Source organism: Calypte anna, chromosome 9 (assembly GCF_003957555.1).
Source record: "Calypte anna isolate BGI_N300 chromosome 9, bCalAnn1_v1.p, whole genome shotgun sequence".
Taxonomy (NCBI): Eukaryota; Metazoa; Chordata; class Aves; order Apodiformes; family Trochilidae; genus Calypte; species Calypte anna.
Genome location: NC_044255.1, coordinates 16,396,678 through 16,411,781, shown reverse-complemented (window position 1 = coordinate 16,411,781; position 15,104 = coordinate 16,396,678). Strand labels below are relative to the sequence as shown.

At 40.2% G+C, this 15,104-nt stretch overlaps 1 protein-coding gene across 1 annotated transcript; it reads left to right on the top strand.

The window, feature by feature from the left end:
- The first annotated feature begins 2,207 nt into the window (after positions 1–2,207).
- Positions 2,208–14,618, top strand: LOC103528073 (cytochrome P450 2J6). Its single transcript, XM_030456208.1, has 9 exons — positions 2,208–2,520; positions 3,879–4,041; positions 5,155–5,304; positions 6,230–6,390; positions 8,274–8,450; positions 10,243–10,384; positions 12,056–12,243; positions 13,293–13,434; positions 14,440–14,618. Exons 1-9 carry the CDS (start codon positions 2,350–2,352, stop codon positions 14,616–14,618), a joined length of 1,473 nt encoding a protein of 490 aa, XP_030312068.1. The 5' UTR covers positions 2,208–2,349.
- Positions 14,619–15,104: the final 486 nt, after the last annotated feature.

Here is a 15,104-nt window from a genome sequence, read left to right as displayed (position 1 = left end):
TGCCTCAGCCACCTGCATCTTATTAAAACTGTGCTGCCTCTCCATGTACTTATTTCCTTCAAGCTTGCGTATGGCTTTTCTGGAAGCTGTGGAGATCTTGTTACTATGCTTTTTGGTTGAGAAGACCACGTTTTTCTGCCTGTGCTATTCTGGGCACATATCGGCCAAGCTTGCTGTCTGCAGTCAAGTCAGTACCTGGAGCTGGTACTTTCATTTGAGAATTTCTCTGCAATATAGCTGTTCTGAAAGGTTAACCAGGTCATTTCAGACTGCTGGGACCAGAGTGGCAGGGAAATAACATCCCTGAAGCCATCTGCCTATATCTAGGCATGTCAGCTCCTTTTGTCTGTCCCTACTGTGTCCAGATATTACTATGATCTCTTGGTCAGGCATGCCAAGATAGGTGTCCCCCAAAATCTCTTTTGGTCTTCCACTTGGTGAAACTTGGCTCTGGCACTTGGCTCTGGCACTTGGCATGTATATGGCTGAAACAGGTTTGGTGCCAAGATTTCCGCAGTTGGCAGCACAGAGCTCCAGGGGATTGGATGTAACTCTCAGCCTTCCCTCTTCCCTTGGGACAAACTGCTGTGTGTTGTGGGGCTTCACATTTGCCTCTATAGCAACTGACCCAGTGGTTGCCACCTCTGTCAATGATCTGGATTCCTGAGTATCACTGTTCCCTTAGTCTTGAGATCTGCAAGCTTTAGAAACAACATTTTTAGATTTTCTTTAATTAATGGTTTACTGCTTTATTGACAGGTTTTGTAATATTTCCAAATAAAGAAAACAAATCACCTTATCTAAGCTATTTTATGAGTATATTAATGAAATTTATGTAATTCAGTGTTTCTTCTGACTTCAGCTGTATGCACCAAATCGATTTTCTTCCATATTTTTTTCAAAATTTTAAATTTGATATTTTGCTTTGAAGAATCAAATCTTTCTGATTTTATATTTTGCTGGTTTCAGCCTCATTGTGGGCAGCTGTATGTGACATGCACTGATTTTAGCAAGGCCACAGAGCCCACCTCAGCCTGCTTCCCACACATAGTGCCCATGGTGTCTTGTTGGTTTTGCACAGATTAGGTCATGAAGAACTACTTTTCCATGCTGTTTTCACTGTGTAATGTGGGCATGTAGGTACCTACAATAGCTGCAAAGTTTGGAAAAATGAAGGAGGTGGATTGCTGTCACTGACTCATTTTGCCTTCTTAATGTTGCCAGGTTTGCAAAATCCTGGATCTCTGTACGTGTTGGAGGGCAGGGCAATTTCTTGTTCAAACTTGTACTTCATTTTTAGTGAAGACACTTTCTCTTTGCAATGCAGGATAGTATTCGCTGGCAATTGATACACAGTTCTTTCCCCTGTCTATATTTCAAACTAGATATCATTATGGCAGGATGGATTTTTGATATGTTCTGTAAACTTTTTGATAACTGGTAATAATAGAAAGGATGCTGAAATTGATAAAAATGTAGAAAATAAACCAAGGCAAATGAAGTCTTCAATCAGGTTACATACTAAAAAACCCCAGAAAATAATTCCAATTGGAATTTTATATTTAGCTAATTAAAAAATATAGAATATAAATATTTTAGTATTATGGTCTTTTAAATATTTAATTGTAATGTGAGTTTTTAAGCATTACCTCCACGTCATTAATCCTCACTTGACAAAACTTATTTTCTCTATTTACTGGAAAAAAAATGTTTGACTGAACACTCAAGATCAGTTTTTCAGAAGCTACATGTAACAATTTTGTGAACTGTGTGTACTGGCAGGTGAATCTGAATTTACAATGACATCTAAAGATAAGACAAATAATGCTTGTGATAAAAGCACATGTAAAATCTAATCTATTGTAACCAACATGTAACATTCACAATCTGAATTCAGGGTTTCTGAGATAAGCAACTGTGTATCTTTTTAAAGTTTTGAAAGTGGGTGAAGCTGTTTCACTCATGGCTTATCCAGTGGTCAACAAGGGCTCCCACCTGGTGTGATTCCAATTCAGATCTGCCAGTAAACACCAGCAGTTCCCTAAAACAAGCTTCAGGAGAGATAACCTGAGTTCATGCAACTCCAGGTTTTCATACTGTGGCTTGCTGTAACCAGGCAGGCACACTTTTGGTCAGGGATCAGCTTGATGTATCTCAGTAAGGGAAATGTATGGGGTGCAAGAAAAGGGCAGGCAGTGATAAAGAGGGAGGGACAGAGGGAGGGAAAAGAAGTGAGACTTTACAAAACTCAGTCTCCAGAGAGAACTGGTGGAACAAGAAGGGAGATCACCTTTTCCTAACTGCAATATTTTCTTTTTGATACAGACAAGCTGATAAATCAGCTCTGAAATGCTGACAATAAGTCAAGCTCTTGTAATACTGATAATTTTTTTGTTAATTGTTGAGTTTTTCAGACTGCAAAAAGCATGCAAGAAATTCCCTCCTGGACCAGCTCCTATCCCATTGCTTGGAAACTTGGTGCACCTGAACTTTCAGTTTCATCGGGATCTTCTGATGGAGGTATTTCTTTTAAAATGCTCTTAATTCATTAATTTTAGTCATGGCATAAATGAAACTGATACATTAATAACAAAGGGAAGTTTTTAAGTCTTAGAAAGTTATAGACAAAGCATGGATATATAAAGATCAATTTGATCCCTACATTTTCAGGTCTCCTTCTTAGGTGAAATATGTCATCTTATGGGAAACTTAATGTCCTTAAGAATCAAATACATTTGGAGACAGGATTTCTGGCTTGTTATCAAGATCTGAGAATAACAGTAATCAAAAAGATACTTCTCCATTGCTGAGAAGTCCATCTGTGTTACTTTTAAAAATTCTGACACACTGGAACTACCTATTTGACCACAAAATGAGTAATACAGTGCTCATGTATGTCTGCTTGTAATATGGAACAGGTGTACACTGCCTATCTTCCATCACATCCTTAAAACTGTTTGCTGCTTGCATTCAGAGACAGTGGCTCCTCTCCAGGGCAGAGTGCCTCTCTCTGCCCTGACAGTAATTCTTCTAATGGTTTGCAGATGTCCTCTAATTCAGATCCATGCTGGAGACAGTAGGCACAGACCATTGAGGGCAGTGCAGACTCTGTCAGGCAGTGGTGCTGTGACATGGAGAGGAAAGCTAATATCTAAGGAATTATAATGAGAAGCAATTGATTAGCTTCAGCAATAGGAGGTAATTCTGGTGGCACCTTAGCCAGTGCCTACCACCTCTTCTGTGTTATCATGGGTTTGCTGGAGTAGAGTCTCATTCTTGACAAAGCTTTCTTCCATGAGTGGTTGGATTTCCTTTGTCATACATATATCCCTGCTTGGATACCTCTTGCTGTATCTAATGGCCAGTGCTCTCCTCAGTACTGTGAGGAAACCCTGGACTCAGCTGCAGTCCACTGGCACTTCATGGGTGTTGACTAGTTTATGGTTCCGCCTCCTCTCCCAGAGCACACAGATGGAGCAGGTTTAATCAGTGGGTTTCCTCTGGCAAAGGAAGAGCTAGCTGGATGCACAGAGCCCCAGAGAGGTGCAGAGTGTGTCTGTTCAGTAAAAGAAGTACAAATGTTGGGGTTGGATGTGATGCAATGTAAAATACGAAGTTTTCTTTCTTTTGCTGCAGTGTTTCCGCAGCCTGTGCTTTGAAAAGAAAATCACTTTCCCCTGGGTAAAAAAAAAAAAAGGTTGCTGAAAACCTTGTTCTCAGAAAAACAAGTATCTTTCTGCTTCTAGCTACAATTAGATTAATGGGGATGATGTTCTCAGCACAAAGCTGGCCATTGCACTGGTGCATGGCAGGTGCAGTGTCTGTTTTCAATGTATGGGCATTCATCTGTTCTTTTCTGGAAACTTTTCCATTTCCAGCTGGCAAAAACTCATGGTAACATTTATACTTTGTGGTTTGGATGGACCCCAGTGATCATACTGAATGGATATCATGCAGTGAAGGATGGCATGACTACACACCCTGAAGATGTTTCTGGGCGGATGGTGTCTCCTTTCTTCAGAGCAATGGCCAAAGGAAAAGGTGGGATTTTCCTGCCATAAATACAGCACAGGAATGCTGACTTGGCAGACTTGCCTTGTTAAATCTTGTACCCTCTCACTCAGCATGCTTTTCCATCAGATGCTGTCCATGTCCTCCACTAGCTCTTGAGAATAACTTACTACTTGCCATGATGCCTTTTGTTCTGAGCTTTACCAAATCTGGGAAACTCTTCAGATCAGGTTGTTTCTTTTTGACCTTCTTGCTGTGTTCACAAAGTTTGTGATCCCAGATCAGAATTCAACAATCTTGCCCTCGTCATGGAATAATCCAATTTGCTGCACATGATTTTGCTGTACATCACGTGAATGCAAAGTTTGCTTATGAGTTTGGTAACAGTATATATTATGATTGCCAAACACTTTCCATTATGAGCACAAGACCTGTAACACCCCTCTTCAGAAGTCTGATTGCTGTATTTGCAGTCACTATTAAATGATTTTTAAATAAACTTTGATTGTGAAAGTGCCTCTGACACTAAAAAAAATCCACTTCTCCTTAGTGTATTTCAGCAGTTTGCAGTCTTTTCTTTTTACTCCCCTGCATTTTTTCTATCAAAGAAAAGACAGATAGCTTAAAGCCAGGTAAAGGATCACCATCACAGCAGGAGTTCAGGGCTCTTCAGGTAACCACTAGTGCAATTTAACAATCTGTGGTGTGGTCTCCCCTCCAGAAGAGAAACAGGGCCTGAACAACACTAATCCTTCACTTCTATCACCTTGTCCTACAAGCATCACATGAGTTGATCTATATCTTCATAAACATACCCTGGCCCTGTGCTCTGCTCTGTAGAAATGCATCCAGTTATTCCTGTCTTGAGTGTGATCACTTGATTATGGCTAAAGCAGATCTTCTAAAAAGGCATGCAGTGGTTTATTGGTTTTGCTTTAAAGCTTAACTGCTATTGATATTAAGAACATGTGGTCTAGTTAAAGTCTAGGTATGTTTGGCTAAGGTTTCTGCTTACTGGTAATTTCACCTAAAGATGCTTGCATCACAGTGTATTGCTGATGTACTCCATGTATTTTAGAATATATTTTTAAGTGAGTTGTTAATATCTGTGGCAAATATTAATATGCCAGGGAACACCCTCAGGTATTATACTGGCAAGCGGTCGCTCCTGGAAGCAGCAGAGACGTTTTGGTATAATGACTCTACGCAATCTGGGAATGGGGAAAAAAGGCCTGGAATATCGAGTGCAAGAGGAAGCCTCTCATCTGGTGGAGTTCTTTGTGAACCTAAAAGGTATCTGTTTTCTAGGAACTCAGGCACTCTTCAGTCCTGGATACATATCTTCAATATGCAAACTTACCTAGCCCTTTCTAGGCTATTTCCAGAGTGGTGCATCCAAATTTACCAAAGACCAGATAGAGCATAATGTCATAAGTAGGAATAAATTCCTTTAAAAAGCTGTTCATAAACCTAATGAAGTTGGGAAGTTCTGAAATTCCACGCCTGTGGGCTAATCAGTTGTCTATGACATGGTTGTACAATGTAATGATGTCACTAAACTGCCCGGATAAGCCATTCTCAGACTGCCTGCAATAGCTAACTAAGAGTATTGTAGAGTTTAGTAATTTCTCTAAATTTCTAACTTTCACTGGTACTTGGTGCCATGAGGTACACTGGATATTTTTGTGTCTGTCTAAGTAACTACTGGCAAGAGAATTAAAGAAAGTAGGAGGTGGGAGGGAACTTTAGTGGATTATCAGGTTCATCCTAGAGTCCAAGCCAGGATCATTTCTCTCCAAATAATTGTTGCTGAATTCTTGTCTCATAATTTTAAGAGAAGGATCAGACAGAAATATGGTGATCATCTGTTCATAGGTGAGACTGTAATAATTCTGACTTGTCTTCTTCCACAGAACTGAGGACAGCAGATTTGATAGGATAACCTCTAATAGATCTTAGTTGTTCAACATTATTTTGCATGAAGGGATATTGATATAGAGATCTGGTTTGTTTTAGAGCTATAAGGAAAGTTTAACAGTCTCCTTTGCTCTGAAACTAAGTTGTTTTTTCATTATATTAACGCCACATCTCTATCCCCAGTCATGTCCTAGCTTGATAAAGAGAACATTTTATGTAATCTCTAATACATCTTGTCCTATCTGTGTAAGGAACACCTGAAGAAAATATTGATAGTGAATACCAGTTACTGTGTTTGCAGGAAGAGCCGTGGATCCTTCTTTCCCTCTTTTCCATTCTATTTCAAATGTAATTTGTGCTCTGGTTTTTGGATATCACTTCTCTGACGAGGACAAAACCTTCCATGAACTGATCAGAGCCACAGAGTATTTATTCAGATTTGCAGGTAGCTTTGTTCACCGGGTGAGTAAATAATATGCTAATAATACGCTATTTTTTTTTCTGAAATAGGTAGAAAATGAAAGTGTGGGTATAAAACTGTGTCTTCATTAAATGCATAGCAACTGGAGAATGCAAACTGGGAGCTAAGATGTGTCCTTGGGGACCTTATTACTGCTTCCTTGCATTGAAAGCCATTTATAAGAATGCTTGTTTTGCAAGTTTAGGGGACGTCCCTCTTGATTAATGGCTTTTAGTCTTTCAGCATTTCTGAGACTGTTAACAGAAACCTTTAAACTTGTTTTGAGACTGAGTGTTTCTCATCCCATCCCAATTTACTTCTCTCTCTAAAATTGGCTATCATTAAATTCACTGTTCTGCTTTCTATTACTCTGCAAATTGTATGCTCACATTTTTTTTTTCTCCCACACAAATAATAAAATATTCATTATGAATCTTTCCATTGCTTCATTATAGCTTGCAATTCTCACATTACAAAACCAATATATACCTTCTCTGACAGTCTCACAATTTAAGTTCTGTCTGTCTTTTTGGTGAGTACCTCCCACAATGTACCATAAAGGCCAGCTTTGTACTTGAGTTGTCTTGGAGTGCACTTGAAATTTTCCCCATTAATTTGACTTCATGATTTACACGTTAAAGAGGGACAAGCTAGGTGTAATGGAGACTGTGGATAGTGGAGCAAATTCCACTGACTTTTGAGTATTATAGGAAAAGGCAAGCAAGTAAAATGCTGATGTGGTAGTAATCTTTTTCAACAAATCTGTCAAAAGAGGGTAGCACTGTACAACTTTCCTATAGTCAAAAATAGAAAAATTGATGAAACTTGTGGATGATCAAAGCCAGGAGATCTTAACGACACAGAGGAGGCTTGTGATATCCTGTTGCAAGAGCTTGTAAACACTTTGGATTGGAGTTATAAGAATGGAGCAAATTGTAAAAGTATTAAATTAAATTATTAAACATATTAGGAATTGAGATTAATATCTGCCATGAACTTAGAACATTTCAGTAAAAAGCTTAAGAGGAAAGATACAGGTGTAAATTAAAGGCAAGCAGTCTTAGGGTGTTTCCAGCTCTATTTTCCCTTTGGATCCAGCGAAGTGTTAAAGTAGGTTCCGGTAATGATCTGTGGGACCAATTCTAGAGTCTTGAACACCTTATGTTATGAGACTGGAGTGAAACAAATACAGAGAAGTGTTAAACAGATAACCTAGAAACTACCACTTAAAATTAAGGAGACTTTGCTGAAAGGAAAAAGAGAGGAGATGGAAATACTCTTTGCTTGGCAGGGTGGAATGGGAGATGCTATGAGGAGAGAAACATCCAAGCTAGAGGACAATACTTTGAGCTGAAAGATGTGTATAATAACTCTCAGCAGACTGGAAGTGCAATATTTCTAACTATCAGGACATTTGTTTCTGTAGCAGCCATAAGGACTCTGATGGGAAAAATTAAGTTAGCCCTCAGAGTACTATCCAGTCTACTCTTTCCTTCTGTGTACTCCACAAATTCCACCAGTTACTTCTGGCTGCAGACTTGTTAGTCTTAGTAGCCACACAGTATCCAGAAAGGTTGTCCTTACATTTTGAGTGTGGGGGACCTAGAGTCTCCAATGGTGCAGGAGTGAGGTTGTCTAGTGATCTGCATTAGTCAAGTAAACTTACTGGCATGAACAGATTGTTGCCAGTACTGCCTTGACCCCCAAAAGTGTGTCAAAATTACTAGTAAAATTTTACCACACTAAGGCAAATATCTACTCAAAGCAATGCTAATTTGTTTATTCTACTATCAGCATCTCCAGACAATTCAGCTTTTTGGTGTTTCTAAAAGCAGTTTGTTACTGACAGATAATTAATACTAACTTTTGTGTGTCACTCCTGCAGCTGTATGAAATTCTCCCCTGGCTGATGTGCTGGCTCCCTGGTCCTCACAAGAAAGCATTATCTTGCTATGATGTTCTGAGTTCTTTTGCAAGGAAGGAGATCAGAAAGCATGTGGAGAGAGGGATACCAGACGAACCACAGGATTTCATTGATTTTTACCTAGCTGAGATGGAGAAAGTAAGTCTTCATTATGCCTGATCACATATTCATGGAGTAGAAGGCCAATAGAGGACTAAATCAACCAGTCTGACCCCTTCAATCATAGAGTCTTATATTTCATAGGCTTTCCAATGTGAATTTAGTAGCTTGGGAACTGCTAAACCTTGTTAGCATCCAGTTTTGTGTTTTGCTTACATGAACAAATTACTACAAAGTATGCTAAGGTGTCATCTCATGAGCTATCATCTGCTTTCCATAAATATCCATGTATATACTTTATTAAGTTCTCATATTTATTAAATATGAGAAAGTGTATGCCTGCAGGTTACATAACTTTGGTAAACCACCACATCTTCTATACCAAGTACTTCATGTTTATAACAGGATTAAATGGATATGTGTAATTACCCTGAAATAGCTGGCATGCTGCTTTGGGTTGCAGTGAGACCTAACACTGGCTGTCATTGTGCCACATGACTGTGTGGTTGCTCCCTTGAGAAGGAACCAGTCGTGAGGGATTTTCCCTTTACTGGAAACTCTTTAGATCCTGGTCTGAGGAGATTCTCCACTTATTAAGGGATTCTGAGATTATCTTGGAATCCCTTCCTATCACTCCTGCAACATCAAAATGAGAGTAGTCCTTCCACTTCCAGCCCAATCCCTTTCAGCAGTTGCACCTTAGCAGTCCCAGCCTACTTGATTGTTTGACCATCCTTGGAATAGGAATTTTATCCATCACACCTACCAGCATTCTTGGCAGGTGGATGCTGACACCAGTGGGTCCTAAATTAGATGCATTTGGAGGTCCCAAGCCTGCTTTCCCTGTGTTACCTCTAATTTCCTCACAGTCTGGGGCACGATTGGCTTGTCACCTGTATTCAGATTGGAGGACTCGGGAAACAGTTTCACAAACAGCCTGCCCAGGCCATTATTTTCCAGAGCAGGAAGCCTCTCTTGAGCCAGAGAGGCTCTACTTTAAACGTAGTCATTTTGGGATAGTTTTAAGAGCTAAAAGGAACATCTTTTTTTCCCAGGATAGTTGAAGTTTATGTAGCTTCTACCTCTGCTTTCAGCTAGTCAGGCTTCTGTGTTCTCACAACATTGGTTCATGAGCTCTGGAAGGAGTTGATACATCTCTCCTACATTAGATCTGAATGAATACAAGATTTACTAAAATAAGCATTTTAGAGGCAAAGGTGCAGCTTTCTCTACTGTCAGGGGTGTGAGTTATTGTAATCTGTTTATTTAAAAATGTTTTTGCATAATGTATTTTCTCTAATTGTTTTTACATTTTACTCCCTTATTATATAAAGAAGCAAATATTTGGGTACCTCTCTCCAACTAGTTCATACCTATCCTGAACTGAGAGAAAAAATTACTCTCAAGGTATTCTATTGAGGTCCTTTTATTCAGAAAGGTTTTCCTTTGGTATTTGCTAGCCCCATTTGACAGCACACTGGAGTGACCAAGGTCTAATGAGTGACATTGTGGGGTACTTGTTTAGATGTACACTCTAGGCTAACTGCAAAACTTGTGTGCTTTATAGTTCTTGTGATTAAGTCAACAGGCATAAAATTGCCTGGCTTTTAATGAAAGAATATTCCATCTCGTGAAAAAGAGCAATGCAGACTCACCATGTAAATTTGGGAAACTATTAATCTTTTGGTACTAAATTCCTAATTCCAAAACCTGGAATTTTGCATATTGTTTGTGCATATGCCAGCTATGGAAATAAGGACTCTCATGGAGGAGGCATAGAGGATGACCTAACTTTTCTGCTTTCACTTCAACTTTTTATCATCACCTACAGTCTAAAGATGGAGTCAAGCCAAAGTACGATGAAGACAATTTGGTATGTGTCATAAATGATCTTTTCCTCGGTGGATCAGAGACCTCAAGCACAACATTGTACTGGGGACTGCTCTATATGGTAGTGAATCCAGACATCCAAGGTGAGAGAGATTCTTCCTGTGAAAGGCTGTGGGTACTGCAAATGTTAATTATGGCTCAATATAATGAGTTGCAGGCACAAAAGCCACCAGTTGAACCTGGCTCTCACTCTCTCAAAACACAAAGAATGGCAGCAGAAGCAAAAATGAGAGGCCCATCCTTATTACCTGACCAAACCAGCTGGCTGAAGGCACTTGCAGTGAGACAAAACTTAACCCTTTGCAGTGACCAGTAAGTGAGGTGGTTTGTGTGGAGAGCTTGTGGGCTGACAGATGGTAGCAGGAACAGAGATCAGAACTCTAATATTAGTCCTGTCTGCAACAGACATCCTTAGGGTATGAGGAGTGTTATCGCAGCTTTATTGTGTTTGCTGCATGGCCAGCTTATGCTTTCTTTCCCTTCCAGCACAACACTCCTTACTGAGCATACCGATACTCCTAAAAAACCACTGGATCTTTTACTGGAAAACCATCTGGACAGATGTTGGCAGGTTATGAGGGGCTGCAAGTTGCCTTAAGGAAGGCCATGGTCCTGGAGGACATGGCTGCCTCTTCAAGTGTTTTTCTTCTCAGGAAACAAGTAGAGAGATGGAAGATAACTTCCACAGTGCAAATCAATATATTTCCTTGAAGAATGCAGTGACTCCTTTATGTCCTTGCTAAGCACTTCATGCCAAGGCTGGACAGTGGGCACCCATGGAATATGTGTTGCTCAGGGGTGGTCTCAAGGTTTCAGTAGAGCATATTCTGTGTATAAACAGATGATGGTGTGAGCATTTAGTCTTTCAGTGACCAGTAATGATTATTGCAGTTTGTTCACAAAGCAGCGTTTAGTGGGAGGAAAAAAAATGTGGAATGGAAAGCCTATAGAAGTGGAAATTTCAGAGGAGGATTCTGGCTGCCTTATATGTAGGTGTGGTGTTTTCAGGCAAGAACTACTGGCAGTACAGACAAACTGTCACTGTCTGAGACAATATTACAAAAGAGGTTGCTTAACTACTTAACACCAGGCTGAATTTCTTCATCCCCATCTATGTTAGGGAGAGAACAGATAAGGCCAGAGCTTGAGGAGGAATCTGGGGCTTATGGCTTTTTCATCTGCTGTGCTTGAACACTATAAGGAAGGGAGATACCTGCATTCCCACAGCCTCAGTAAGAGGCAGGAAAGGCTGTGTCATGGAGTGCACATTTGCATCCAAGGTTTTGGGACATTTCTGGTGTTGTTTGTTCATACAGCACATTGGCAAACTTGGAGCAACTCTGCTCAACTCATCCTTTGCACTGGGAGTTGATGTCTGAGGTATGTATGTCAATATTGTAGATTTTGAGATAAGGAAAACTAAGCAACCTCTAAATGCCTTCAAAACATGGAGCTGAGTGACCCGCCTTACACTCAACAGGCATTCTGTAAGATGAATGTCAGATACAGTATAGTACTTGCCTGTGATTCTGGACCATATTGGTTTGTTGGTTTTTTTTTTTTTTGCTTTGCTTTGTTTTTCCCTGTTTATTTTTATTTTCATATATTAAACTCAGGCATTAATTCATATGAAATCACAAGTTACAGATTTAATGTACTATGTTGAAATAATACATTTTTCCTGTTGCTCTAAGAGACCAGTTTAAATATTTTATGCATTTTTTCCACCTGAGATGTTAAATATTTCTCCACAGAGAAAGTGCAGAAGGAACTGGATGTTGTTTTGGGTCCTTCCCAGTTAATCTGCTATGAGGATCGGAAAAAACTGCCCTACACAAATGCTGTGGTTCATGAAATCCAACGTTTCAGCAACATCGTCTTTGTTGGCATGCCCAGAGTGTGTGTGAGGGACACAACATTGCTAGGATTCCCCATCAAAAAGGTGCATACATATTTTCAACCTCTGTTCTCTCTTCAGCACAGGGCCTTTATCTTTTATTCCAGTTTTGTAACCTTTTTCCCATCTGTAAACTATTCTCTATATAACCCAGGAACGTGGTGCCTGGCAAGAGTTACCGTTTGTGTCTTCACAAATGAAATAAGTCTCTTGCTCAGCATGTTGATACTCAGACAGGTGGTAAAACCCCTGCCATGGAAATCTCGAGCTCCTGCCCTGCTGATCCACAGCACAACTGCAGAGACCAAATCTGCTTGGCTAGGGCTGGAGAAACTGTTTTGCCAAAGCACTGGTAAACATTTGTGCCCAGGTTGGCACAGCACTCCTGGAATGGAGGGAAACTTGGAGCCGATGGCTCACCAAATACTGTGTAAGATGTGTTCACAGCAAATAAGGCATTTTTTAGAGTGACATAAGTTCTTGCTGCAAAGCACTAGCAAGAAGCAGGAATTGGCTGCTTTCATTGCAGGAGAGATGGGAGAGGCCAGCACCTTTACTGGCTTCTAGGACTGGCCCCACCTTCATTCATGGTGAAGTTTTCACTCTATTAAGTCGGACAATCAAGCAGCTAAAGCATGCAAACTGGTCTGATGAGAACCCAGTATAGGAAAAGCCTGAAGTACTACTGCTAAAAGGGCTGAGAGGTTGTTGTCAGTGAAGTATTGTGGTATTTTCTGGTTGTATTTCTCTCTCTCTGAAACCGGAAAAGAGATCTGCAATGCTGGGACCTGAATGTCAACAAAAGGGTCCCACTAGAAGTGTTATTATCAAGATTAGTAGTAGTGCTTACAATGGAATTGTACCAACATCACTAATGCTGTTAACATCCACTGGTATAACTGCAGGGCTGAGAACCAAGAATTTCCAATTCAGAAAAGGTCACAAACTCCAGTTTTCAAGGAAAATGGTCTTCCAACCACATAATATATGCTCATTTCAAAACAGGGCAACAAGCAGCCGTTTTATCTGCCAGGCAGAAACTGATGGGTGAGCAGCTAGTAGCTGGAACTGAATCAACAGTTTCTTTCTTGCAGAGCACCATCATTATGCCAAATATAGCATCTGCTCTATATGACCCTGAACAATGGGAGACACCTCGGCAGTTCAACCCTGGTCATTTTCTGGATAAAGAAGGAAACTTCATACCTCGAGAAGCCTTCTTACCATTCTCAGCAGGTAAATGCACTGACAGTTTGAATTGATGCAACAGATTAGATGAAGAACACAGAACTGTGAGACGGTGGCATTTTCTCAGATAACTTCTATCTCTGCTGTTTCCTGCTTTTAAAGAACAATACTGGCTTGAATCTGCCAAGGGAGATGCCTTTGTGCTGTCAGACCCCAAAGAGTTCTTAGGACAATGTAGTGGGAATCCCACTTGAGCTCCTGAACCTTCTAGGCTTCTTGCACACAGCAGGTGGCCACATGTTTTGTCAGTAGTATTCTTTATGTTGTGGGGTTTTTTTCCTGAGAAGAAACATGTCTTGCTGGTACTGGAATAATTTGCAATCCCTTTTAAAGGATCACTCTGAAAGAAAAGCAGAATGCACCCTATTAAGCAAAGTATTAAGTTCTTGCTGACAGAACTGAAAATCCAGTTGCAAAAGAAGAAAATAATATAACAACGCACAGTTAGGAAACACACTTAGCAGAGAAGTTCCTTTGGCTTTTTCTTTCCTTTTATTTATTTGCTTATCTGGAAATGTGAATATATTGTTCATCTGTCCTGAACATGCCATTGGTTCCAATGAAGAACTCTTGGAAATTAACATCAGACCTCTTGCTTTGTCTGTGAAGTGATCAAGCCTTTGCTCAGTTGCAAATGCCATCGCTAAGTAATTTTGATTTGCTGACCTTAGTTCACAAAGAAAGCACGTGCAAACAGCTGGGAGGTTCTTTGTGTATGACCTTGTAGTTCAGCATCTTCTGTAAAAAGAAGATGATTTTCTGCCAGGTCAGACAAGAAATTATGATGGTACCTCAGGGATTTTCATTTGTTGTTTTCTAACCTATGACATTGGATGAGATCTTTCTGAGAAAGAAATCAAAGTTTTAGCACTGTGGCTTTCATGATCCTGGCCTTGAACAAAACCACCTCTGCTTATAACAAGAATGAACAAAATGATTATGAAATTAATGGATTCCTAGATACTCACTGTCCTTCCCTTCTTCCTTCTGTAGGGCACCGTGTGTGTTTGGGGGAGCATCTTGCAAGGACTGAACTCTTCATTTTCTTTGCCAACCTTCTGCGGGCATTCACCTTCCGGCTCCCTGAGGGGGTGACAAAGATCAATACAGAGCCCATTTTGGGGGGTACACTGCAGCCCCATCCATACAGGGTCTGTGCCATCCCACGCTAGGCTGCAGCACATCAAAGACCAGAATGAGACAGCCACCTTTACCTCAGTGAATTTCCTCTCAAATGTATAAACCTTCTTCTACTAGCCAGGATACTGATATTAGTCTACCCCAGGGCTATTCAGAAAGCAGATCCAAGACAAGATCCAGACTACCAGTACTTTTGGTCCAGTCCTTGTGAAAGGATTGCAAGGATTTTGATCATGTTCTCTTCTTGGACAGAGCGTTAGGCAAGATGCTATTGTTCCCAACTGAAACCAACATGCTGTGTCTCTTCATCTGAACCAAATGGAATTGTCATAATGTCACGCCTGAGCAAACCTCAGTAAAATTCACAGGAGGAAAGCTGTAATTTCCTTGAGTGATTTGATGAACCCAAGTAATTTGGCTCTGGAAAATGAACCTTTAAAGCCCCATTTTGGTTTTACTCTTCTGTCTTAGGCCTTAGACACTTTAATTTATTGACAGGTTGTGAATATAAAAATAAT

Coding starts and splice junctions, on each gene's coding strand:
- LOC103528073 (XM_030456208.1), top strand. CDS start 2,350: ATGCTGACAATAAGTCAAGCTCTTGTAATACTGATAATTTTTTTGTTA. Junction 2,521..3,878: donor ATCGGGATCTTCTGATGGAG/GTATTTCTTTTA, acceptor TTCCATTTCCAG/CTGGCAAAAACTCATGGTAA. Junction 4,042..5,154: donor AGCAATGGCCAAAGGAAAAG/GTGGGATTTTCC, acceptor GAACACCCTCAG/GTATTATACTGGCAAGCGGT.